The 27,579-nt window shown below is 39.2% G+C and overlaps 1 protein-coding gene across 1 annotated transcript; it reads left to right on the top strand.

Annotated features, from left to right (window-relative positions):
• On the top strand, window positions 1-26,230 carry Kua (Plasmanylethanolamine desaturase Kua). Its single transcript, XM_019057503.2, has 4 exons — window positions 1-426; window positions 22,789-23,000; window positions 23,845-24,063; window positions 25,294-26,230. The coding sequence occupies exons 1-4, from the start codon at window positions 249-251 to the stop codon at window positions 25,552-25,554; spliced, it is 870 nt and encodes a 289-aa protein (XP_018913048.2). The 5' UTR covers window positions 1-248; the 3' UTR covers window positions 25,555-26,230.
• The last annotated feature ends 1,349 nt before the right edge of the window (window positions 26,231-27,579 follow it).

Here is a 27,579-nt window from a genome sequence, read left to right as displayed (position 1 = left end):
TGATAAGGAATCGGTGAAAAGCGTGACTCGTTCCTGTGCTGTGCGTGCGTTATTGATATCCGGGATCCCGGGCCGCGGGACTTCGTCGGGACTGGGCGTAGAACTCGTCCCTGGACTGGGACAGCGTTGCGGGAGAGCCTCGCAGCAGGCGGTTTGTTTTGGTTGGTGACTCACATAGCTCAGATTCAGTTCCCGAGCGGAGCAGTCGCGCGGTGGCGCTAGTGTGTGTCAAGTGCGGGCGCCGAGGTATGGCAGCCTCGTTCCTGGCTCCCGTGAAAACGGAGCAAGAGATCTTCGAAAATTCCATGCTCGAGGATGATCCCAATTGCAATTCATCAGTGTCGCGTTTCCCGCAGGAAGTGTTTCAACCCAGATGGGGGCCAACCCACCGAGGTGCTCAGGAATTAGCTAAACTATACAGCACAGGCAAGTCTAACCTCAATTTTTCGTGCTGATAATGGTTTATTTTTGTTATCATGTTTTTTCCTCTCAAAGTGATCTTTTCGAGTTTGTTCTTCTCTCGGTCAGGATAAATTCCTTCGTCGGTTTATCTCCTTTTCAACTTCGGCTCGGTTTACGAAAATTATATCACGTAAGTTGGGTCGTGTTTTTTTAAATATAAATTTCTTCCTCAAATATTTTACCCCAGATTTAGTCAGAGACAAAAATAGCTATGTTGAACATAAATGTGATGAACTTGGTGGAGGAGCCAATTCTTTTCAATTCGAGGATCTTTTCTGTTCCATCATTTGATGTGCTTTTCCAGCATCATGTTCAGTGATTACTTCATTTTTATTTACTTAATTTTAATATTGCTGTCTAATATGTTAAATTTTGTCATTGAATATGTTGCATAGCTATTTATAAGTTCATAATAGGGAATTTTACTGAGTGGGAGGTTTATCTATAATTATCTGTCTTTATTTCCAAGTTTATGTGCACCTACCGAAGAAACTTTCAATTTACATTTATCTCTAGCAGGTACTTAGAATTGAAAGGAAGTATCTAGGTAGATATGTCTCTTTATTTTTTGTTCAGAGATTTTAATGCATACTTTTCACCCAAAAGTTGTTGGATCACGGAAGGTTCTTTCACCTGTGCCCATTAGGACAACACTAATCTAAGTTTTTCCAATTGTTGCTATGTAATAGCTTACACCCATTGGAGGCTGTAATTAATGAGGTCATCATTTAGACCATTCCGGCTCCGAACCTGAATGGTTTACGCTTAGAACTGCTTTATATTTGCATCCGTTTGGAGAGAATAACAAGAACGAAAATATGTACCATCCTCACAGTTAAATGATTTTCTACGGCTTGAAATGTCATGTATACTGCCCATAAATTTGTCTTGCCGGCATGGAGTACATTTCCAAAATATAAGGTAATTCTAGTTTTGGACAGAACAATTTTAAACACATGGGATGGAGAGTAAAATTGTTCGCTCTCAAAATAGACTTAATGGCTTAAATTGAAAATCAGTACATAGAAACTGTCGTGCGACTTCCAGTCAATCCATTCTAAGCCTTGAATTAACAAATAATGCGATAAATTGTTTGATGAAATTGAAATAAAAATTAGCTCTGAGATTCAGGATGGGTTGATTTTAACAGTTCTCACTAATTATGTCTTCTCATAACTACATTCATTTGTGTCTCTTACATTTTTAAGAATGACTGATATAATTCTGACAAGAATGATGCTGATCACACTTTATGCCGATTGTGACAAAATGTTCGCATCATTCCTCTGGTTATGTTAGGTTCTATTCAGGGCTATGTTATAGCTGTGAAAGTAAGCCCATTGGTACTTCTAACTGCATTCATGATTTTTGTACCTTAAATGCTCTCCTGATTTTGTTTTTAATCCAGTCCAATTTTGGGTGAAAAAAGTTTTGTACTACTTATTCTTACTCATCAATTCAATTTTTCTGCAGTAAAATAACATCTTTCTCTTTTACTATCAAAAGTACCTTGAGAAGGTAGATTAAAATATTAATCTGCTTGTAAATTTAAGAATATTGATCCTGACGTATATATATCTTTAATGCCTCAATCTGTGATATAATTTAATTTTTCTTAGTACCTACCTGGAATACATGGGGTACTGTGAAAAATTAAGTTAATCAAAGAATCAAGAAAAGTGTGACTACCACATAATTGAATAAAAAATAATATCAATAGACAGAAGAAATATAAATTTATTTCTAACGAGTAGCTCCATTAGTGCTGGGCAGGCTTTCTTTACGGTGAAGAGAGCCTGACGTCAATAAAAGGAAACACCCATTAAAGATTATATCTTCCAAGGTGCAATATTCAGCTGTTGGTACCTAATTATTTAACCTTGTAAATATAAAATGCTACACTTCAGTACCCGAATAATATAAAATAGTCCCCTACATTGTGTTGCTTCCTGAGAAATCTAAATTAATTTCACACTTATGTTGACTGATAATCAGTCCAATTGATATTTCACTCCCATCATCAATTTTCAGTATGTAGTGCAAAATATTTTGAGAAAAAGCTGTACTCATGTTACCTATAAAAGAAAAATGTTTTAAAAAAAAATAATAAAAAATAAATAAATAAATTGATCATCATGAACTAATGGAGGGATTACATAGGTACTTTAATAATATGCTCCCTTGATGTCCCAAGTAGAAACCACCAAATGAAGGGACCGAAGAAGGCAACATCATTGTACTCAGAATATTTGGTATGGCGGTTCAATCAATGAAAAATAGCCTTAGCCCAGTCTGAAAATCAGGCAAATAGGAGCACATCAATGAAACGAACACTCTGTTCAGTGTTCAACTTCAATGAACAACCGTTTATGCAACTGCAGACTCTGTAAAATGAGCCCGAGACCAGGAAAGGGGCTCCGAGATTTGAATGCAAAATACTTCTATATTTCTCTTTCCTGATCACTTATATGATCCAGAAGGATGAAAAAAGTATGCAGTTGCTTGGGACTTACTAATCTGGACTTGACCTTCCCTCTCACGGGAGATAATTTTGCAGGGGGGGGGGCACTAATGTGTTCAGAGGAGGCTTATTTTTCTGTGAGGAGGGGGGGGGGGGGGGGCAAATATTCCAAAAATATCCGGAACTACATTTATATTAATCAAAAATCTAATCAAAATCATTGTCATCGATTAATTGTAATTAATTCCTTTGTAAACCTCACGTGGCTCTCTAATCAGGAGATACAGGCTTCGATTCCCGGTCAGGTCACTCGATTTTGATGGTGTCAAATAATATATGCCTGAGGCTGATTAATGAGTAGGGACTGCGGGAGGATGGGAATAAAACTGAACAGCGCAGGATTATCCCCTCGGAGGCATTTGAAGTGTAAAAAAAAAAAAAAAAAAAAAAAAAAAAAAAAAAAAAAAAAAAAAAAAAAAAATTGATCAAAATTTATCTTTCAAGAAGCCAACTTCGAATCGCAAAGGAAGAGAAACGCTCCCGTATCGTCCCTTCATGTCCCTTATCCACATGTTTTTCTGTACAACTGTGCGTGGAGGTGCTTTTTTCCAGCACAGCTCACGATTGCAGGGATATTGCATTTTTGTGCTTTTAGGGTTCTCGTGGAGACTAACTTTCAACAGGATGTTTTCAATCAATAATTTTAAGTTCGGAGGTAGGGTGATGGGGATGATACGTGAAGTTTTCAGGCGTTTGGTCACCGAATTGTGTACAGTAAGAAAAAGTATAACGGACATTACTTATGTGTCAATATCGGAAGGAACCCACGAGATAACCTAAACGGGTGATTAATATCTTTTGGCGAAGTTTTCATACTCGTACCAAATCTTCGGGTCGAAAAATTTTAACCTCGCCAATAAAATCTTGCGCAAACTGCCAGGGCCGAACCTCAATCACATCGGCGAGTTTAGTCGCAAGTACCAAACTACTATATCTACTATACTACTATAACTTTATCTGAGTGACATTGAGATAAACCAAAGCACATCGGTTCAACAGGCAACATTTTCATCATGTATTAGGGTAACCCACTGCTTCGGTCGATTCAAGCGAAAATTTGGTCGATCCAAGTCCTTTTGGTTGATCTAACCGAAAGAAAAGCTTCTGAAAGTAACTGTAAACACAGACATTTTAAAGTAACTGTGGAACCCGTTGCCATACCCGCACAAAGGAGCGTAACTCCATTCTAAGGTTGCAAAATTGACTCGAACTATTACATTTTTTGAGAATAAACCCGCACATTTACGTCGAAAAGTCCGATTTTTGATAGAAAAATTCGCGAAATTTTCTGACAGAAATTCTCATAATTCTCCAGGTAAAAATGCGATTCGCGCTGGAAAATCTGGTAGCATTGAAATGTAGTTACATTCTTCGTTAGAGAAACAACGAATTACCTATCTCTATCTTTCTAAGTATCCGTATCAGATTTGAAACGGCACACAGTGGATCGAGTCAGTAGGGTAGGTCGGACAAAATTCGGAAATTTTAAAAGCTTAAAACTCGGTCTACACACAATTTTTAGGTTCTAAAAGTGAGTCCATTGGTTTCCTCGTAAAATTTTCTTTCAGTAGCACCTCTTTTAATTTAAAATGTGGCGAAATAAACATCTAAATTTGCAACTGTAGCGAAAAATGTCATGTCTGGCCTTTCTAATTGACTCGATCCGCCGTGCGGCAATTTAAATGCGGCACAAGGATTGTGACGGTTTTCTCATGCATTTTTGTTCCTCCTTAAGCTCGTGGAACTCGGCCATCATTTTATGTACAGAAGGCTGAAAATGCCGTTTTTCATTGTCAGAAATATTGCACCATAAATGCAGAACCACCGATAGGTACACCTAGCGGACGTGGTCACGTTACCTTAGACCAACCCCTATAACTTACAGTCTAATGGCTCGTGCTCGTTGCGTGTCCATGTTCTCTTGTCCTTGTCCACTATATCCATTCTGCAATCAAAATTTTATGCTCAGCTCACTAATTAAATTTTCACCGATTTAGACGCGAACGCCCAGACAGAACCGTCACGAAATGATCCGTCACAATTCGTTCGGGACTGCAGTTTTGCTAATGATATGCAAGTGGAGATATGACCAACGGTGCCAATTTTAGCTCCTCTCCGATTCAATCTCAAAACAATTATCGAACCGGGAAATTCAGCCATTCGGCTTGACAACCGAAGATACGATCTTATCTACTGCCAGTATTTTTACTAGGGGTGCAGAAAATGCCCGATCACGCGCCCGCCCGGGCGCGTGAAAATGTGGAAAAGCCCCGAAAATGTGGAATGAGAGAAAATTTTGAAGGGTCATCCGTCAAAAGTCAACGAAAAACCGAAAACAAGGTCATCTTTTTTGAAATTCGTGGGACATGTTGTGGAAAGCCGATTAAAAAAATGTGGAAAGTTCGTGGGCGGGCGCCTGAAAATGTGGAAGCTTGGAAGATTCTGCACCCCTGGTGTTTTTTATACTTTAGCTGTCCCCTCATAAATGTCTCGTTCCACCATGTCTTCGTCGTTTTGAAATTTTTCTGGTAGAAACAGCCAGAAATATTTTATTATGATGAGAAAACCTGTCTCGTTAGACTCAAATTTATCTCAGCGTATTCAATCGTCCCTTTGGTGCAACGTGCATTTCTCGGAAGAGAACCAGAAAACAGCAAAGAAAGCTGTTTTCTCGCATGGGTGCAGAATTTTCCCGACCGTATGACGACTGGTCTGGTAGCGCGCGAATTGAGGGAGCCGTCGGGAACCCCATTTAGAAGGAGAAATATTGGGGAAGCCTTGCTAGATTTTTTCGAAATTTTCGTTTCTACGGAGCTGTATAGCGGTGGAAAAGTCTCATCGAGCCATTCTTTGTGAGCTAGACGTACAAGATTTTGGATCGCGCAATTTACTTCTTGCTTAATTTTCCATTAGACAATAAGAAAGATGTTCTTTAATTCTCGCCACAAAATCTTATTTTTATTGATTTCCCCATGTATAAAAATGATGAGCATTTCGGCGGCCGAAGTGCGGAATCTCTGTTTGTGACGTTGCAGACTTTCCTGTCATGCTTATTTTTTCTTAGAAAAACTCGGTAACGTGATTTTTCGAAACCTTCCTTGATATTTCCTCTTCATTTAAACAGACACACCCTATGCTGAGAACAACGGATATGGATTTCTAGAGTAGGTCGATAGGAATGCCTAGAAGAGATCGGGTCCGTAATGATGAAGTGCTTCAGATCGTGGAAGTCGAAAATGCCATCGTCTTCAACGTCTTGACCAAACAGCTAGTCTGATTTGATCATGTTTACAGGATGATGGCAAAAAGGCCCGCTAAGAAAATGCTTCATTGGCGTCCTCCTGGGAGTAGACGAAGGGGACGCCCAGTAGTGAGAGCATGGCGACAGGGGGTTCAATAGTAGATTAAATGAGGGAGTGCCGCAACTCCTTGAAGGGTTGTAATTGGTCAGGATGCTGTGCCGGTCGGGCGTCACAGAGCGCCGTAAAATCTGGTTAAAAGTGGAGGAAGTGTCGGAACTTTCTGCTTCGTGCGATAGTGAGGCAGGAGGTAAATGTTTCTCATTGACAAGGCAATAACACACTCGATTGAGACGGGCAATTGCCGCGTCGACCTGACTGCGACTCTGTCACTCGGCGGCTACCGCTGCCGTGCTGAGGAAAAACGCCGTATGAACATTCGAGAGTTGCCAAATTTCCCTCGGTAAAATGTTTATTTTTGAGGAAAGCTACGAACATTTTTCCTTGAAATTTTCAGGAACCATAGGTTACATTGCGGACAAAATTACCTGAAAAATTTGAAGAAAAATATTTTCAAATTTTCCCGAATATTCGTGATTTACTGACGGAAATTTGGCAACGCCTTAAGGCTCATACGAGGTTCTTCCTTAGCGCGGTACTGACTAGCGGTTCTAGGCGGGCCACAATAACAATTATGCCGATTAGCGTTCCAACCTCGTAGCCGAAACCGACGCCGGGCGCCGCGACGCGTTCGTGTCCCCTGTGCCCCTGGTCCCTGGTGTGGAATCATGGATCCCTAATTCCATATCCCTGTGCTCGGCGCCCTCTTTTTTTGGACTCGTCGTTCTGAGAGCGGGAGCGGGACCAGGTCAGCACCGACGGCGTGATGACGGCGAATTAGCCTGAGTTATTACCCCATTATCCGCCACTCAGAGCCGATACACCCGAATCCACCGACTCACAGTGGATCGAGTCAATGGAAGAGTTCGGACAAATTTTGGAAACTTAAAGAGCTTATAACTCCGTTTATACAAAACTCTGAGGTTTTAAAAGTGGTTCTATTGGTTGCCTCGTAAAATTTTCTTCCATAAGCACTTTTTTAAATTTAAAATGTGACGAAATAAATATCAAATTTTGCAATTTTAGTCAAAAATTTCATGTCCGACCTCTTCCATTGACTCGATCCACTGTGCGACTCCCGCCCCCGCAATCTTGTATCAAGGTTGACAGATTGTACGGGAAAATTTGGATATTTTCCATGAGTTTGACTGGAGAAATGTGCTGATTTGTCAGCACTTTCTAGCAACAATGCCTTGTTTGCTCCGGCCAAATTCTGCTCGCCAATAAATCTTCTCCGCTTTTTTTCACCAATTTGCACGTAGGAATAGGGTATACCTGTATGGGGAGAGTGCGGACCTGTCGGTAATTTTGAGGTTAGGTCATGGAGCTTTTAGGGCCTAAAAGGGCAGCTAACCCATGAATTCAGAGTGATTTTTTTAATACAATTGGTCTCACAAAATAGTATACTATATTCAGTCAATTTTACGTTGTTTTCGGTTATAATTACCATGATTGAGGTAGAATAGTTGAGCGCATAATGCAGCAACAGACAACTTCTGACCAGCCTTTACGTTGTAAAATTTAGCCTAACACGTCACGCATGCAATCTTAGCATTACCAAACTTAATGCAGTGCCATCTGACAAATGTTTGCTGCACCTAGGTCCATGAGCTTACTCTCTTTTTTTCTAATATTATGGTTTCTGGACAAAGTCTCTCTGTCGATTGTGACGAAGATAGAGTTATTTTTTAAGTATCGTTAGTTTCGTTTCGTCTCAATTAAGTCGGTTTGCGTTCTGATTGTTTGAAAAATAACTATTCCAATTATTTTTATTTAGTACCTATACCTATGTATGTAATGATTTATTTATTAATTTGCTTATCTTTGAATGAAATTCTTGGCAATCCAGTATAAAGCTTCCGATGATGAATCGCCTTATTAGACGAACCACTAACGAATGTAAGTCCTCATTCATCAGTCATCAATGTCTGATTCGTGATGAATCACTCGCTGGCATTCGATCGTGTGAAGTCGGTTATTTGCTCATCGCAGCAGCTGCAAAATCGATGAGCCTCATTAGTTGCCCTTCGCAGTGTTGTCAAATTCTCTCAAATTCACGGGAAGGAAAGACGGGATCTCTTGCCAAAATCGGTAACAGTCTCTCAGCGCATACTGACAATAAACTCGACTCAAAATAATCCGCACCAATGTCCAATAAAAATCTATCAAGTGAAGTGGTGCACCATTCATCGTGAAAAGCTCTGCTCGTTCCATTTTGCTAACTTCCTTAGGCATTGTTCTATCTCTGAAAGGAGCGAGCGGGGGTGGCCCTAACAGTTGAATGCCCCTCTAAAATCATGAATAATCAATGTGATATTTCATTGAATAAGCGGACTGACAATGAGCCGCCTGAATCCTGGTTATCAAGGTGTACAGTAGGTATGCCAAAAATAACTCGCGTCCACGCGAGTTTTTAAAAGAGTCCGAATCCAGTTAAATTTAGAATCAATTTAGATAAATTAAACTGTGCAGTTTTATTTGTATCAAGCCAAGAAGAAGAAAATAAACCATCAATAAGTTGGAAAATACGAGTAATGAAAATTTTGTGAGCCTCACTTGGGAAAAAGTTATTGCTTGCTCCAGTTAACCCGAGTGGACGCTGTACACCGAGAGAACTGATGTTCTACACCAATTACTACCAAATAATTTCATTGTACTTAAGTTATTTTCATACTAACAACTTCCGTTGGTGTAATGCACTAATTTAGGTGATGCATTAAATCAGTTTTGTCAGTATATAGCCACGTAGGGAAATTCAAAGTTTTTGTAACCTTTTATTTTGCTAAATAAAATCGTTGATATTTTGATTAAGAGCAGTTTCAATAATTTTCGTTACACGAGTCGTGTTCTACGCAAAATTTTAAAGGGATACATTTACCAGACTTCTTAAACTCGTATCTTGTCCAGTTATTTATTTTGTACTTACACAAAGCTCGAGCTTAGAGGCGTCTGGGCTGGAACTAGAGTGGCCAGCCCTGGTAAAAATTGACGATAGGAGCTGCGTTTCAAAATACCATAGGAGTTCTTAAAGCCGACTAAAGAAGGCTATTGAAAATCATATAGCTGGCTGTGGAAAGCGGAGCAAATCATATAGCCGGGCTATACGAAGCTATAAAAAAGTATACAGTCGGGCTATAGTTCCTATCGCCGGGCTTTAAACTTTATCGCCATTGGCTATAAAAGGCTAGAAGAAATTGTGTAGAAATTCGTGTGCTTTGGAAATTATTAAGTTTGACACGGGACTACTTTCCTATTTACAAAACACACATTATACGTTATTTTCCTTTAAAACATATTTTTTTTCATCAATTAAAATGAGAATAATCCATACAGAGTGTGCAAACATTTCGAAATCATGAGTTGAAAAACGCTGACTCCGCGAGATTAAATATTAGAGCCTAACACAAAGCGGAGCGGCGACGCTACAAACCTAACAGGGATACTTCACGCATTGCGCAATGCGTGAAGTATCCCAGTTAGGTTTGTAGGCGCCAATGCGCGTTTCGCGCTCTCTGCCCGCCCGCCGCGCCGCGCCGCAGCGTTCCACGGCGTCTGAAGCAACTATTTCACACCAGAGGTATTGCACAGTATCATAAGAAATTGAAGGCGCTCCAACGTATTAGGAATGACAGGCATTGAAAAGTAAGAAGCTTTCCTCGCAAAATAAATCAAGATACTACTGCACAAAAAAAGAGCGGTAGTCCAGAAACTAACTAAGTCCTAGTATCCGTATTTAGTAACGTTTAGCATAAACTTTATTGTCTGGCTGTTGCTTAATCGCCATCGGCTATAAATGGCTATAAGAAATTGTACAGACGGCTACAGAAGCTATTGGAAATCTTACAGCCGGCTTTAGGTCTATAGTATTTTGGAACACACATTCTACTGCCAATTTTTACCAGCGAGTGCAATGATGAGCTTAGCACAGCCCTCGCTGTTCTGAAAATCTTTTCGGGCTTAGTAGATCTCGGAAGGATGAAATTTGAGCAAATCATTTTTCGTATTATTTAGGTGACGGACGGTTGAAGGACAGATTCTCCGGCGCACAGTGGTAACGGACGAAACGAGAAACAAAAGTGACCATCCCCACAACTCTGCGGCGCCAAGTAAGAACGCCGTATGTGTCATCAGGCGCTGCCACATTTCCTTTGACAAATCACAAATTTTCATGAAAATATGTGAGTATTTCTCCTTCGATTTTTCACAGGAGATTGTTCGCAATTTGATCTAAAAAGTCTGAACCTTTCAAAGAGAAATTTTCAAAAATTTCTTCAAAAACGAAAATTTTCACCGAAGAAATTTGGCAATATTTGAATGCTTATTCGACGTTTTTACTTAGCAGGCAAAACACGAAACCTTGCGGATTGAGAAGTCCCCCCTCTCCTCTCTCTCTCAATGTAACACTGCCGTGCTAAAGAAGAACGCCGTATGAACATCCCAGATTTGCCAAATTTCGTTCGATAGAACGTTTATTTTTGAGGAAATTATGAATATTTTTCCTTGAAACTTTTGGACACTTTAGATCAAATTACAAACAAAATTATCTCGGAAAATGGCAGAAAAATATTCAAGAATTTCCCTCAAAATTAGTGATTTACCAGAGGAAATTTGGCAACGCCTGAAAGCGCTTACGACGTTTTTCCCTGACACGACAGAACACCCCTTTTGTCCGTCGGGGAAAGTTGAGCAATTTTCCGCCCGTAACTTTGCGTGGACACCTTGCAGAATGCCTGGAGCTGCCGGAATTTGAAACAAAGCTTTTTGGTGGCGCAACGCCACGCCTTTGTTGTATGTTTCCTCGGTGGCGTGGATTAAGGGAAGGTAGAGGGCCGGGGGATCATTCGCGGAACATGATTATTTTATCACGGGCCCGTATGCAGGACAGTGGCGTGGCGTGCTTTGCGATGTATCGATTGATACGCCACTCAAACCTATGAGAAAAGATCGATTATCAGGGTGTTCGCAGCGAACACCTTATTAATCGATTCTTTACCATAGCTGCAAATGGCGAGTTATCGATAATCGATCATTCACGCCACGCCACTGGTGCAGGAGCGTGCGAGTTTCGTGTTTTCTTTTCAGTTGACTCGGCCGGTGTCGGCTGCCCGGACTCGAAGGAAAAACCTTGCGAATAATTGAGGGTAGTTAGCGGGATTTAGTCATGCAAAGTCCCTGACCCTCAAGAACCGCTCCTTACTCGCTCCAATTTTTCATCGTTTCACTGAACGCTATCCCCCCTTCCTTTCGCCCTCTCCTGTTGCGCAATGGTCATTGGTCAAGCTTGCTGATCAAACTCCGCGTCGGTGGAGCCAGCAGGTTGGCAGCATTGTTTTCTCTCCACTTAAACCCTACTTAAACCCATGCATGGAAATGAATCGATTCTCGGAGGTGTAAGGTACTCCGACGAGAATCGATTATTCAGCACAGGGTTTAAGGGAACACTGGTAAAAAAAAAACCTCTTGGTTCAAGAGTGCAGTTTCTTGTCGCCGGATTTAAGAGTCTGGGCTCTTGTTTCAATGCAAAATCCGCTTGAATCAGTGCAAAATCCGCTTGAAACAAGAGTTCAAGACTCTTAAATCCGGCGACAAGAAACTACACTCTTAACTCAATGCAATGTGGCATTGGTCGAAGAGGGTTTTTTTACCAGTGAAAGGAAAGAATGCTGTCAACTTGCTGGACTCAAAATTGAATGAAATCTCTTCGCAACCGGCAGCCTATAGAGGAGTCCATCAGTTGAGGTAGAAACCAGGAGGTCGACTTAAAATTTTGTTTTACTCGCCTAAAAAAAATATCGCCTCGGTAAAATAATAAAATTTACCGAAAATAAAATTTTAAGTGTATGCAGGATTGCCGGCTTTCAGGATTTTGCGGTGACCAGGAAAGGCCAGAAAATTCACAGGAAAAGTTAGAGAATTTGTCGAGGTGCGTTTAGCAGTAGTGAGTGTAATTCAAAAGAAAAAATCGAAGTGGAAAGTTTATTAAAATGTCAGGGAAAAGCAAAAACACTCAGGAAAAAAGAATGTCTTGTCTAAGTCAGAATTGAAACTTACCAAAATGATACAACCATCATAATTAGAGCTTTTTATCTTTTTCTCTCTCCGTGAGATCTATCGTCAAAAAATACATAGGTTCAGGTTTTGAAATAAAAATATCTTCAAATTTGCGCTCATGCTCCGAAATATTTTTTTTAATTCGTTCGATCGTCGGCTAAACAGACTGAAATTTTGCCCACTGTGCAGCAGTTCGCCTCAACGCCTCTCAACACTTCTCATCAGCCAATTTTCGATTTTTTCGTATACCTTTCATCAAGTCAACGAGCGTAGAATTGTAGTCGTGCATAACAAATTACCTGTCTTTCATCGAATGGTGAAAATCAATTCTGATACACGGGCATTTTCCTTTTTCTACCTATTTTCCTCCTCTGTCCTAAAATCGGCTAACTAGTTCGCGCTTACACGGAAAAAGCTTTAGTCAGTGTTCGAGACACGATAATGTTGCTTTTTAGACGTCGCGCACTTTATCTTGCCTTTAGAACTACCCCATAATTCAGACCAAGAACTGACCTAGCATGAACCTCATCGGTCAGTAATTAGATAAAGTTAGAGTTTGACAAGGAATTTTTACTTATACTTAAAAACTCCATTGTCTCATTCACTACCGTGTTATTGTTCCTCACCAACTCCATTGCATGGATAAATTTCAATCCAAAGACACGAAAGTATTCGAATCACCTAGTAATACGCTTTTCAAAAGAGATTCAATTCTGTAAAGAAGACAGCGACAGTTATAAACCTAGAGCATTAAAATCTCAAATCAACGAATTGTTCCACGAAAAGCACAAGACAATAATGCCTCTCAGCAAGATTCGAGGAAATTAAATGAAAGCGAAATCACTCTCCCTCCATCATGATACAATTTTAAAAGTTAACTGTTCATCTTCACTTTTTTTAATATATATTCTAAGACGAATTTATTTTCTCTATGAGTCCATAAGTACCTTAATGTTTCACATTTGACACGCGATAAACGCACGCTCTTCATTCAATACATATGTGTGTATCAACTGTAGAAAAAATAGACCGGAAGATCACAAAAAATGAGTCAGATTTTTTTCGCCTTTTAGTCGACACTCTTCAAGAAGAAAAAATTGTAGTAGTCACGTATAGAATTTACTCGGCTCCAAAGCATCTTTTGGCTACAAGGCACCTGAACTGAGGCTAGTATTGATTTACAACACAAAACAACTCCAAGTGTCAATTTTTGACACGGTTTGCGTTGAATCTCGAAAAAGAACAATGGAGAGACCTCAAAATCATATGAAAGATTCGGTTACACTGGAAAAAAAACTCATTGGATCTAGAGTCCAGACTCTTAAAAACATCGACAAGAAAAAATACTCTTGATTCAATCAGAATCTAGTTTGAATCAAGAACCAAGCCTCTTAATTTAAGCGGATTTTTTTTTTGAATCAAGCAAAAATCCGATTAAATCAAGAGTATTTTTTCTTGTCAATGTTTTCAAGAGTCTAGACTCTAGATCCAATGTGTTTTTTTTCCCAGTGTACTTTGCGTTCCACTTCCTGTATGAACCGAGCTTTTGTGTTATTTTCGCTCTCTCTCAAATTGTATTTATTGAGCCTTGAATACTCTTATGCGGCTCGAAAATACCTGAAGAATAAATATGCCGAAAGTGTAGGCTGCCCATAGTATATACATCCAAGAATGTAAACTGATTCTGGAGACCGGAGCATGATTGATGCTTCTAGTTTTGGATGAACTTTCTAACTTAAATCACTGGAGGACGGAGGTGTTTCTCAGATTTTTGCACCCTATCTAACACCCCTTTCGAGGGCCAACTTTCCGCGGCAGTGAGAAACTTTTCAGGCGTAAAAAAGTTAGGTGATACTCGGAAGATCGATTGCAGCCTTTTGTTGTCGCTCACCGCTAACCGTCCCGTGAAGAGTTTTTGTGCGCGTTCATGCGATGCCTTTCATACGTAAGGGCGTAATTGAATCTCCCATCCCCAACGCGGAAACTGTTGATGGAATCGGTACCTCTGCCTAATTGTTCTGGTTCGATCCGGTTTTGTGTAGCCGACCTCAATAAAGATGAACCAACAGACTTTCGGCCGGACAATGAACTTAGAATGAGTCGCTGATTTGAGGCAATTTTTACTAGTAAATTCGCATTATCTTAGTTTTATATGTGTGTTAGTCAACTAGGATCTTAATCCTTGCTCAAAATTACTTTTGTCGTCGCTAGAGTTCACATGTCTAAAAAATAATAGTATCTGGGCTTTCAAATTAAGTGGAACTCGGGAATCCCTGTGATTTAGATGTATCTCAGTTGTTTTTAAAGCTTTTTTTAACAACCATTCTTAATGTGTTATTTTTTCTTTTTGGGGAGGGGGGGGGGCGTGAACGGAAACGAACATTTGTACACTGTTAGATATCGAACATTGAACAAGATTCTTGGAGTTCGTATGTGAAATTTTTTTTGAAAATAATTTTAGAAATTAAAGAGGTGTTAGACAGTTAAATTTTAAGGTCATGCTTACCTATCACTGCCTTCGCGCACTTAGCCTTCGAGTTCAAAGATATAAAAACATGTTTAATCTTTGGACTGTTTCTGAAAGCTAGCGAAATACACTCTTCAAGATTTCGCCATAACGTTATGCAAGGCAGTGACTTAATAGATACTGCGTTACAGTGTGAAGACGAAACATTTTCAAGTTATATTACCACTCTCTTGCATCAAATGTTATAACGTTCATTTCTTGAAGATCCGGTCTTGTTCGGCACGCTCGTTTGATATAGTCATTGAAGATTAGTTATCCAAACACCAGCCTCAAGAGCAGTGTGGCGCGGCGTGCTTTGCTATATATTGATTGATCTACCATTTAAACCTACGGAAAAGGATCGATCAACAGGGTGTTCGCAACGAACACCTTAATAATCGATTCTTGACCACAGCTTCAAATGGAAGGATATCGATAATCGATCATTCACGCCTCGCCACTCCTCAAGAGCTCTTTTGCCAGTTTCATTCATTAACTCATTCATATTTTTTTGTTGCTTCTTTTGAATGGTAGTTTCACGAGCTTCATTTATGAGATATTAGCCATGTGTGTTCAAGGCTTAAAATCGAAGTTTCGCGACACGTAACAAGTTAAAAATAGGGGGTGAAAATGAGTGAGAAAGAGAGAGAGAGAGACTACATATATTTTGAAGGTGTCCTAACTACAGTAAAATTAGCTATTTACACACGTCCATGCCACGATTGAAACTTCAGTCTCAATCGTACAATAAGCTGAGAAGATAAGATTGAGATTTGGCTCCGCATAAACATAGCTTGTGTTTATAGGCACCCATGCACTCATGCACGTATACTCAAAAGAATCGCACATAATTTACGTAATAAGTTACTCTGGACTCGTTCAAGTACATCATTTCCAAGTGAGGGGGCGTGAACGCGGTTTTTTTCAAAGCTCGATAAAATTGTCAATGTATTTTACGTCATCTCCGCTCTCTTCGCCAGCTCTCCGTTTGTGGATATGAATGGAAGAGAATGAATGTAAATTCAACGGTGTTCAGTGGAGACGAGAAACGTCAGAGGCATGGCTCATTTTACCTCCTTATTTCGTAACTGAAAGAACGTATTTTCGAGTGGAAATAGGTACAGGGCACACAGCGGCGAAGGAAATTATGTAGAAAACGCGGTAAAGGGAGTGAAAAGCTTGAAAGTCATTTTAAATGTAAACAAGATCTTATACTCCCATTCGTCCCCCCGCACTGTTAGTTCCTTGTTTCACTCAAGACGCACCCTGGTAAAAAGTATGTGTAATAGCCGCTACATGTCAGAAATTGGAGTCAATCATCCTCTGATATATCACAGAACATGTCAGTCACCGTTTATCCGACGTGTAGATGCACATTTTCCAGAAAAATAACCTTTTTCTGGCGTCAAACAGCCTCAACGAAAGTCTGAATCAGCGCGATCGTAAATGGATCGTATTCGATAGTGGTTCGATGTATCGTTTGGTTCAAAACAATAGAAAGCCTTAAAAAAAAGTTTAGGATTTAAGTTCGAGAAGCTGAAAAAGAGAAAAGTTCCAACAATTTTACTTTTCATTGCCGTGTACATGTAGTACCCATAAGAATTAAAAATCTATCACAAAAACCCGTACCCACAGATTACTCGATTGACCTTTGAGGCTATGTTTACATGTTGAACCTATCGATATCAATGCAATCTTACCTGTTTGATGTATTGATAAGATTCATTCGCTATTTCCTCGAACCTCTGAGTATTGGAATGAAAACGAGTACATAAGGTCCACAGGACACTTTCTTCACTCTCCGATGTCTCAGAGCAACCTACGGTTTGGGTCGATTTAACACAAAATTATTGAGCAACCAAATCCTGTGGGTTGATCTGACAAAAAAAGTGACACTCAACACGGTAATTCTCAAAGGTGAGGGGTGCAACAATTGCCCAATTTTGCGATCCGCTGTCTGCCGCAAATGTTAGGCTAAATTCAGGCCGTAGCCGTAAGCGATTTTCAAAATTAATGACCTCCCCCCCCCCCCATTTTTTCTCATCGACCTAATTTTACTGATTAATACTGATTGGTTAATTTGTTAAGAAATCGCTCGAATTTTCGGTAAATCAATGCATCCAACACTGAAATCATAGTGTAAAAGAAGAGAATGTTTCTGTAATGAACATAATATTGACCTATTTTCTCTCATTCTCCCCTTCTCTCAGCTTTCCAGACTGAAATTGCACCTACAAGTGTAATGCGTGAGTCTACTCATACTACAAGCAAGACGAATAGGTGACAAATATTCTCCATTTTTATTTGACGTCTTGTTTCGCTTCATGCAGGGTATTCATTTGAGTCTTGCGGAAAGACCGGATGAGTTGACTCTTATCTGTTTGTTGCACTCATTTGCATCTAGTCTTGGGTGTCAAGACTGAAAGTCAAGGTTCTCGTCAAAGAGAATCATCTCTGCACTGAATTTTTTTCCAAGAAATTCTCTACATCTCTTGGCCGCCGAAATTCATTACAGGGTTGCCGCAGTCAGGGAATTTTAAAAAGGCAGAATAAACCTGGAACTGTCAGGGAAAGTGACGAAAATGTCAGGGAAAAATTGTCAAGTCAACTTTTTGCTTTTAAGACTATAGGTTTGACGTTTCAAGCAATAGATTTTGCGTAAAAACTCTTTGAAATTATGTATTTTTAACCATCTGGCATATCTTCAATCGTCAGAAAATGTTACGAAATTGTGAAAGGGATATCAGGGAAATGTCAGGGAATTTCATTTTCTTCATTCTTTGACAACCCTGTCATTATTTCAAGGAATGTCTGATTCCTCTCCGTCAGGAAACTAATTGTTTTCGTCCAAAAATCGAAAGTAATTTTGGAAGAGAAAATACACAGTGAGAAAAAGAGGAGTAACTTGCAGCCCAGGGACACTCAAGGTGCATTCGACCCCTTCGAAGTGTTGGTCAAATCCAATGCTATTATTCTTTAGATGTAAAAGAGAAGTATTTCTGATGCCGCGAAATAATAGACTTCAAGAATGCGTCTATGCATGATTTCAAATTGGAGAGTCACATGACCTGCTTTTTTCATAATTTTCTTGCCATCTGATTTTCATTTTCCGTCATGTCTTTTTTCAAAAATGTTAATACTAATTCAAGAAAAGTGTGTAAAACAAGTACCGGTCCGCAAATTTCAAATAGAGGGTCCAATTTTCAAAGAATAAAATGATACTCCCTCTTTATGACACACTTGTAGGAATGAATAGTCAATGCTCTCTTTCGTTTATTTTGAAGACAAAGGAGTCCAAGGAGTCCAGACTTATTGATTTTTCTCAACATTTGGCAAGCGGCAAACACGCTCTCAGAATTATTAATGATCTAATTAGTGTCTTGGCTGACACGATGTAATTGCCTCAATGGTCCGAAAAATATCTAGGAAAAGTCAGGAAAAGGCTAGAAATTTTCTCCCAAACTTCGGTTTAGGCAAAGGGCTGCCCGTAAATTACGTAATGAGATTTTTCCGATTTTTTTATACCCAACCATTCCTTGTAACGCGATCATAACGTTGGTTTACATACCCTCAAAATGATTATATTATACAACATTTGCCTCGAAAACCTCCACGCTTTCACAACAAAACTCGAAAAAAGCGTGCGTTGGTGTAGTTTGTATAAATTGGCAAGGCTAATAAATTAAATTCAAATGTGATCGAAAAAATGATTTTTTCAAGCACAAAAGTGAGAAGTATGTGTCCGTATGAACTAAATAATTAAAAATAAATGTTACGAAAAATACAAAAGAAAAAATAAATATTGAGGACAATAACTGGTAATCCACTTATACATATAAAACCCGCAGCAAGTCTATCACCGCGGTTTTCTGTCCTCTGTGGACACGCCGCTGGACAGATTTTGTCGTACTTCATCTCATTTTGAAATTGGTTACAAGGTGGGTGTGCATTGACTTTCGATTTTCCCGCTGCACGTCGTTTTTCCAATTTTTTTTGGCTTTTTTTTTTAAAAAGAAAGAAATTTCTCCGTCACATCTATGAAGTAAAAAGGAGAATCGATTTTCTGGTTTTCTACACGAAAATGATCTCTAGCCGACGCAGGACGATTTCCTGATAAAGATATTTTTCTGGCAGCGCTAGCGCTTAAGAGCAGTCGCCAGAACGGTGTGGCGATTTTGCAAGTTGGCAACATTTTTTTTCCTCTGTTTAAATCCATTAAAAATATCGATTTTAGGTGAGGCAAGTCGCCTCGTCAAGAATCGATTCTTTTGCATATATTCAAATGGAGGAAAAACAAAGTTGCCAACTTTCAAGAGTCGCCACTGGTGTGACCGAATAATCGTGACGTGAAACGCAAAGCGCCTACAAGACTGTAGGAATACTTCATGCATAGCGTCAAAAACAGTGCGGTCAGCAGCGGTCGACATGAAACGCATAGCGCCTACAAGACTGTAGGAATACTTCATGCATTGCGTCAAAAACAGTGCGGTCAGCAGCGGTCAGCAGCGGTCGACGTGAAACGCATAGCGCCTACAAGACTGTAGAAATACTTCACGCATTGCGCAAAACACAGTGCGGTCAGCGCGGCGCGGCGGCGGAAGTTAGAATTATTAAACCACATTTATGTTTGTTCTTTCATTATTTTTTCGTTCATTTCTTATAAATGGAGGGCCTTGTCCACGCAGAGACTAACTGACGGAATTTAACGGAACTTAACTTTCGCGCAAAGTTCCGTGAAATTTTGCTGGTAGTGTTGACCTAGAGCTTTCGCAAAAAATGTGTCCAACACGAATAAACGCGTCTTATGCACCCCTACCCCTACGGCACGTTCACTTGATGGTTTTTATTGATGTTTCAAAACGAACGAGAAGGGGGCGGCAAGTAGGTGAATCCGGCCCTGCTTTTTTCCCATTTTACATTGAATAAGCAAGCGCGAATTTTGTTTGTTATTAGAAGCTCTCAATTCCAGAGCTGAAGAACTTTCAAGCTGCACCATCAAGGAATTACAAAGTTTTGTCTTTTTGGCTACAGAGCTCCCTCTCTGAATTGATCGTGAATAACATTCTCCAAATGTTCCCTGCGTTTTAACAATTTCGGCTGATTTTTTTCTTTCTTTCTTTTTTTATTTTTTATTTTTTTATTTTTTTCTCTCCAATTCGGATTTGGACGCCTCCTACAACAAGTGATTCTATTGAGAGAGAGGCAGTTTTATAATAAGAGTGAGATGAAATTGCGAAGGTCCAAAAGACTTGTTTGGACCGAGATCCTGGAGGCCGATCTTGCCATCCGTCGAAGTTATGTACTGTCAACGCGAGGTGAACTTCTCTCACTGTTTTCAAACCGATACTTTAAAAATAACCACCCTCAACTTTTCCGTCTTCCCATTCAACAAAAGGCTCCAAGTCACTCGAACGAGCTGACCCCAAGATAACCTCAAAAATAAGTCGCATTCCGGAAATAGCTTTGTTCGGGATTCCGACCCACCTTATTCCGTCCTCCGGGAACGGATCGGTCTCCCAATTTATTGACAGGGTTGCCGCTTCGTGCAAATCAAATTTTCACAATATTAGTGATGCTCGCTACATGATAAGCAGTTTTTCCCGTGTTGACAGCGTTAGCTTTCGAGGTTTACGTGCTATTCGTGCTGGTTGTAAAGTTAATTTCGTTTCTTTATTGCTCGAATTTCGCGTCGCTCAATTAGCCCGCTATAAATTTTATGACTTTGCATGCGTATTTGCGGACATTACTAAGCAGGATGACTATCTATAAAGAAATTTTTTAAACAACGTACAGTTCTACCCAATTCGCTGTCACAAGAGCGTTTGCTCCAAGTAGGTGCCGCTCTTAGATCTAGTAGATTTTTTGTGCTTAGTTACGACAAATTTTCCGTAGGAGATCGAGCTGGATATTGGTGGGCTGGATGGCAGTGGCTAGTATTTAAATTTCTGCAAACGTTGCTGAAGATGCACCAAATCGATGACCGTTTACTGATGAACCAGAGAAGCGCCATTAGATGTTGCTAATGTTGTGCATTATGCTGCTCTTTTTAAAATAAATTAATGCTCTTGCGTCTTGGACTTTTTACTGTGAAGTTTTTGGTTTTGAATCTCAATTTTATCATGAGAATTGATATTACTTGGCCTTTAGACGCCCGCTTACTGCAAGGAACATAAAAGTCGCACGATCTTAGCAACACTTGATGGTGCTTATCAGGTTTGGAATTTCCACTTCTCAAATAGTGGCATCCTTACTGCAAAATTTAGTCTAGATACCTATCAATGAGTTCGAAAACGACCGATCCTCTTTTTGCCAGTTCTGTTTTTATAACCTTTCGCTGCGGTAGGCGGTACGCTAGGCCATCCTTCTTTCAATTATTGCCGCCAAAACTTTAAAGTCTTTAAGAACAGGGGTGCAGAAAACTTAAAGCCTTCCTTTTTTTTTAAAACCCAGTCCTCCCTCCCAAATGTTCATTTTCTCCCTTAATTTAAAATATGCTGGAATTTTGCGTAAAACACTCAGTTTTTACGATTATACGCAAGTCATCCTTTTTTCAAAACTTTTTCGCGAATTTCTATTTTTAAAACCATTTTCAGGGTTTCTCTCTCCCCCTTTTCGCACGCGACCGATCGGAGAAGGAGTTTTTATACCCGTGCTCTTACTCAGATGTAGTTACTTCGAAAGATGAGAATTTTTGAATTTCCAATAGTGTTAGAAAAGTATTTCAGAAACGGAAGACAGGTCGTCTCCATCTTTGCGTTGATTCAATCGGAACTTGTTGAAACCACTAGAGGTGTCGTCAGCTAAGATGGCATTAGTTTATTGTCCTTTTGAAAGCGGCCGCGATGTAGTCGTCCAATAGTGATCGAAAATTGACCGCAGCCACATCGAGCATGGTGAATCCTAGATTGCTATTGGACGACGGCATCGTGGTTGCTTGCAAACGAACTGTAAACAAGTGTCAACATAGCTGACTCTATGAGCTTAATCCGGGTTTTATTACCGGAATTACCTTCCGGAAAATCCGGATTTTTTCCGGATTTTACACATTCAAGAAAGTCCCGACGAATGAATACAAATAATCTATTGCAAACCTTGGCGAATTATACTTTACCTCTCCGGAAGAATATTGGTGATTGGATTCTTAGTGACCAGTTCTTAAAGACTACCAAGCAAGATCCAGGCCGCGCGTCCGTCATCGTGGTCGATTTGCCGGCGACGCGACGGCGCTCTCATAATTCGCTTCAATGGAATAATTGCCCCTTGACAGATCTCTGTTGAGCAGTTATCATATTTTAAATTTATTGCTGCGCCGCCGCCGCGCGAGCCAGCGCGTGATCAATGTTGTCGCATCATGCCCAAGATCTTGAGTTACGCATCCTAGTGATAATCACCTTCTATTTATGTTCAAAGAGTTTTATAGGTAATCGTGTTTTTCAAGGGATAATTACAGAAATTCCCTTGATAGCTCACCGTGCAAAATCCGGAATTTTGCTGAACTGTTCCGGAAAATCCTAACGAACAAAAATAATCCACTGCAAATCATGGCGAATGAGTATAACGTAGCTCGCTCACCGTAAGAATTATCCGGGAAGCTTCAATCGTTCTCCACAAAAAAATTATTCTTCATTTCACCTTAACCCTCAATTTTCCATTGGATGAAAACGCTCATGTTGAAGTCGTAACCGAGCCAGAGTAAAACTGTCTTTATTACCCGACTGAAAACTAGAAAAGAGAATAGGTATACGGTTTGCATATTTGCCCTCTGTTGGTCGGTTTCTTTTTTTAGGGGGGGGGGGGGGGTTAATGTCATTACTTTTTAACTCAAACCTGTTTCATATTTATTGATACCATATTTTACTAAGTGATCTTTATTTTCTTTTTGTTCACAGGAAAAAGAATACAAGAATATATAGGTGTATGCCTTGGTTTAACACTAATGTCAATAAACCTAATACTGATATTATCTAGATTTAAAATTGAAAATATTAGCACTGTTGTAATATCAGCATTAGGTGGCATTGTGACCGCAGATTTTCTATCTGGTTTTGTTCATTGGCTGGCTGATACGTGGGGATCAACGGACCTACCTGTCATAGGAAAGGTACTGATTGCCAAATTTTTCATTTTAAATTAACTTCTGCCCCTTAAAGAGGCTTTCATTAATCAAAAAGCCGAGAAGTATATCAGTTTAAACTGTCAGAAACAAAGAAGTTTAAAAATTGAAAGGTTAAGATTTGAAAACACATCATTTTTATGCCTCACCTGAAGATGCTTTACATCACCGTGCTAAGGAAAAACGCCGTATGAACCTTCGTGCGTTGCCAAATTTCCCTTGCTAAAACATGAATTTCCTGGTAAACTTATGAATATTTTCCCTCCAATTTTTCAGAACATTCTGTTCGCTGTTTCCCTTTGAGTTCCTGAAAATTTGAGGGAAAAATATTCATAACTTTCCTCAAAAATAAATATTTTTGCTATGAAATTTGGCAACATTCGAATGCTCATCAGCATTTTTCCTTAGCAAGGCGGTACAGGTTTTCTTGATTTTCCGGAGCATCTTTGGAAGAGCTCCTTTTTAGAACAGACCTTTTTAGGCCCAGAGGCTAACATTTAAATGCATTACCTAGTGGCGGGGCATGAATGATCGATTATCGATATTTCCCCATTTGAAGCTGTGGTAATGAATCGATTATTAAGGTACCTATTCATCGCCAACCTCCTGTTAATCGATCTTTTTCCAAGGTTTAAATGGCAGATCAATCGATAAATCGCAAAGCACGCCACGCGCCACGCCAAGGCATTACCAATTTGCATTTTGAAATACGATAACTAGTTTTCACTTCAAAACATATGTATTTTGGGCTGCTCACAGTAAGGAAGGAAGTATCATGCACGAAAGTAATCTTTGAACTTAATTACAAATTGCGTTTTTTCACTTTTTTCAGAATTTTTTACGTCCTTTTAGGGAACATCATGTTGACCCAACGTCAATTACTCGCCATGATTTTATTGAAACCAATGGAGACAACTTCATGGTTACCATTCCGTTCCAATGCCACATGCTGTATCAGTTCCTAGTCATGTCCGAAGACGAATCACAGAGAGTATTTTCGTGGACCTGCTATCTGTATCTTTTAGCTATTTTTGTAGCTATGACAAATCAAGTTAGTAACTTACATGCCATTTTCTTTAAGCACCTGTATTCTTAAATAAATAAATGCCCTAAAATTACTTTTTAGCTCTCATGAGTAGATTTCTGTCAGGAAATTTGGCATGCATCTCTCAGCGAAGAGCTGATGCATTAAGTATTGGATGAAAATTCTGAAAGCTTAGATAAGCAGAAATTTTGAAAAAACTAGAAAATACCAATATTTGTCACAGAGAAGATGTGTTGAATTAATTGAGAACACCTGAATGGAAATCATTTACTCTAAACAGAATTTTGGCCTTTTTCCTGGTAATGTACTAGTGTTGTTCCATCTTACTTTATCCAGGGCCGGATTTACCAACTTGCCGCCCATGGGCCGCCTGCATTTTGCCGCCCCCTTATCATTCGTGTTGAAACATCAATAAAAACTATCAAGTGAACGTGCCGAAGGGAGAGGGGTGCATTAGACGCGTTCATTCTTGTTGGACACATTATTTGCGATAACCCTGTCGATACTACTAGCAAAAGTTCACGAAACTTTGCGCAAAAGTTGAGTTTCGTATACCTATCTCTGTGTGGACGAGGCCTTCCATTTGAAGAAATGAACGAAAAATTTTTGAAAGAACAAACATAATCTTAACTTCCGCCGTTGGGCCGCGCTGACCGCAATGGGTTTGGCGCAATTCTTAAGGTATTCCTACAGTCGTGTAGGCGCTTTGCGTTTCACGCCGACCGCTGTTGACCGCACTGTGCTTGACGCAATGCGTAAAGTATTCATGCAGTCTTGTAGGCGCTACGCGTTTCACGCTGACCGCACTGTGTTTGACGCAATGCGTGAAGTATTCATGCAGTCTTGTAGGCGCTGATATGTGTTACATGCCGACCGCCGCGCCGAGGACCATCTCAAGTTCTCGTCATCATTTCTCTCTGCGCCGCGCCGTTCCAGGCCAAATTGCGTGTTTGGTTTCTCCCTTAACTCGACTAATTAAAGGTGCTGTCTCTTGTATCACCAAAGTATGACAAAATTAGAAATTACTATACTCTCAGGAAATGAGAGATTTTTTCACCTTTTCTCGTTTGTAATTTTTGTCTGAATCCGATTTTTTTTATACCTATATTTAAAAAATTGCAAAATTTGCCGCCATGGGCCGCGGCCCACGTGGCCATCCCCTAGATCCGGCCCTGACTTTATCACCAACTTAATTTTTTCAAGTAACTAATGCTCTTTGTATTTTTTCTTTTCTAGATTCATAAGTGGTCTCACACTTATTTTTACCTGCCCAAGTGGGTTGTATTTTTACAAGACTGCCATATCATCTTACCCAAAAGACACCATAGGTACCATCATGTTGCACCGCATGAAACATATTATTGTATTACCACTGGCTGGTTAAATTGGCCTCTGGAACAGGTAAGATTCTGGCCGATTTTAGAAGTATTAATTACGAAAGTAACTGGTTGTAAACCCAGGGCCGATGATTTAAAATGGGCAAAAAAGAGGATATGAGCCATAATGTACTGCTTTATTTGCAAAGTGGTTTTGCAAGCCATACATTTTTATTTTTACCAATTTATAATTTTTTGTACTTTCGATTACTGACAAATTTATTCACCACCGACGTTTACATTTTCCGAATTCATCCATCTTTGGGAATTGTAGGATTTTGAATGTTTATCTTCTTTTCTTTTGGTTACTGTAAATATTTTTCTTAATTTTTTACTTCATTTTAAGGAGACTTATTGTCAGTATATTTAGGGCCTTAAAGTATTTAATTGTGATAGCAAGAAAAAGTAATGAAGTTCCTATCTTCATTACCTTCTTATTTTCAACAGATATTGATTTCCATGTCTGTGTTTTTTACCCTAAGCTCTAATCAGGTATCAAGGTAATAATATCTGATACCTTGCAATTCTCAAATTCTTTTCACAAGAGCTTTTTCTAAAAAAAAAAAGTAAGGCACCATTGGATGAGGGTTGGCCAAATATGGAAATAGACGAAAATCACCAGAGATTCTCCTTCAAGGGGCTGTCTATAAATTGCACAAAATGATTTTTCCAATTTTTTGACATCCGCCTATCTCTTGTAGCGCAATCAAATGCTGATCCAGACTTACCTAAAATAATTATGTAACATTTGCCTCAACCCCATGCCCTCCTTTTTTCATGAAAAAAACTTGATAAGATTTTTCTTACTGAAAAAAAGGAGGCGTAACCTCTGTTCATTAGAAAGCTCTGTGTTTTAAGGAACAGAAAATAAAACCAAAATAAAAATTGAAAAGAAAAAAGAATAAAAAAATTGGAATCAAGTACACATACCATTGCGTGATGCTGAGCTTGATACCTTCCCCTCACCCCTTGTCGGGGTCCCAAAATTATGAGGGCCCACCCATCCCTCAAAGCTTTTTGTAATTTATGAACAGCCCCTAATCTATCACACTTCCCTTTTGTTACCTAATCATGCCTGAACCTTTTTTTATTTCTCATTCCTGCTCATGGGGGGAAAAGTGGAACTTATATTTGAATGGCAATGCCACCAAATTTTTAGTATCCTACGAGTATTAATCCAGCATACAAAGGCTAAGCATTGTCAGACCCTTTAAATATCTGTTCAGACTGTTTTTACATTGAGTCAGTACTACCGGAGAAAGCGCGTTTTTCTCAAAAATGCATCCTATTTAATTTAAACGAAAATAGTACCTGAAAATTAAATACTATTTTCTATCAGTGAAATTTTTTAGGCATTTTAGGACAATAGGTGGAACAGGTTGAGTAAATGCTTGTCTTGAGGTCAAATGATTTCAATAATTCGGACCAAGGTCTATCATTGATTGTAGCTCGGATGTAATTAAAATTTGTTCAACTCTAAATTTAGGTATGATTATGGTTGCAGCTGTCAATTGTCTGGAAACAATATTATTATCACCGAATGTTGGTGATCTTTAGTTTTTTAATAATCTAGGTGAAAGACATGGAAAAATCTGTGTCAAAATTATAAAAACATTATTTTTTGGTCATTCGTACCTTTTTATATCTAGAAATCTTGCAGTAAGGCACCTAACAACGAAAAATTGCTCAGTATCTAAAATAATTTTTACTAATCAGAAAGGAAGAAGTGGTTTTGGACCATATAATTTTTTATCTTGCTGAAAGTTCATTATTTCATTTTTCTCATTATGTTACCCTTTAAGTGTGCCATCACACTTTGAAGTTTGTCTCAATTTTGAATATTTGATTGTTTTCAACCTTATCAGTCACTATCACCGGAGAAGGTGTGTTTATAAGGTTTGTTTTCACTTTTTTGTCTCGTTTTTTCCTTTCGTTTTTTCCTCTTATTTAACATGAATGTTACATCTTCAGCATTATCCATCCATAATCATTGTATTTTCTCTCAATACCTACTTGTATTTTTTTAGCAGTTAAAAATCAATTTTACAACTTTAACATCGTAGCAGTGAGTCTATTTCCAACGCTAAATATATTTTTGTGAGCCCAAGACAATTTTAGTGGGAGAAACGTTTCTGACCTTAATGTG

The sequence above is a fragment of the Bemisia tabaci genome, chromosome 1 (genome assembly GCF_918797505.1).
Source record: "Bemisia tabaci chromosome 1, PGI_BMITA_v3".
In the NCBI taxonomy this organism is placed as follows: Eukaryota; Metazoa; Arthropoda; class Insecta; order Hemiptera; family Aleyrodidae; genus Bemisia; species Bemisia tabaci.
Note: the sequence above shows the minus strand (reverse complement) of the source record. Positions and strands in the feature narration are given on the sequence as shown.

What these genes read in the sequence shown, in the direction of transcription:
- Kua (XM_019057503.2), top strand. Translation starts at nt 249, where the DNA reads ATGGCAGCCTCGTTCCTGGCTCCCGTGAAAACGGAGCAAGAGATCTTC. An exon ending in AGCTAAACTATACAGCACAG is followed by an intron (nt 427 to 22,788) that starts GCAAGTCTAACC and finishes TTTTGTTCACAG; the next exon opens with GAAAAAGAATACAAGAATAT. An exon ending in TTGTAGCTATGACAAATCAA is followed by an intron (nt 24,064 to 25,293) that starts GTTAGTAACTTA and finishes TTTCTTTTCTAG; the next exon opens with ATTCATAAGTGGTCTCACAC.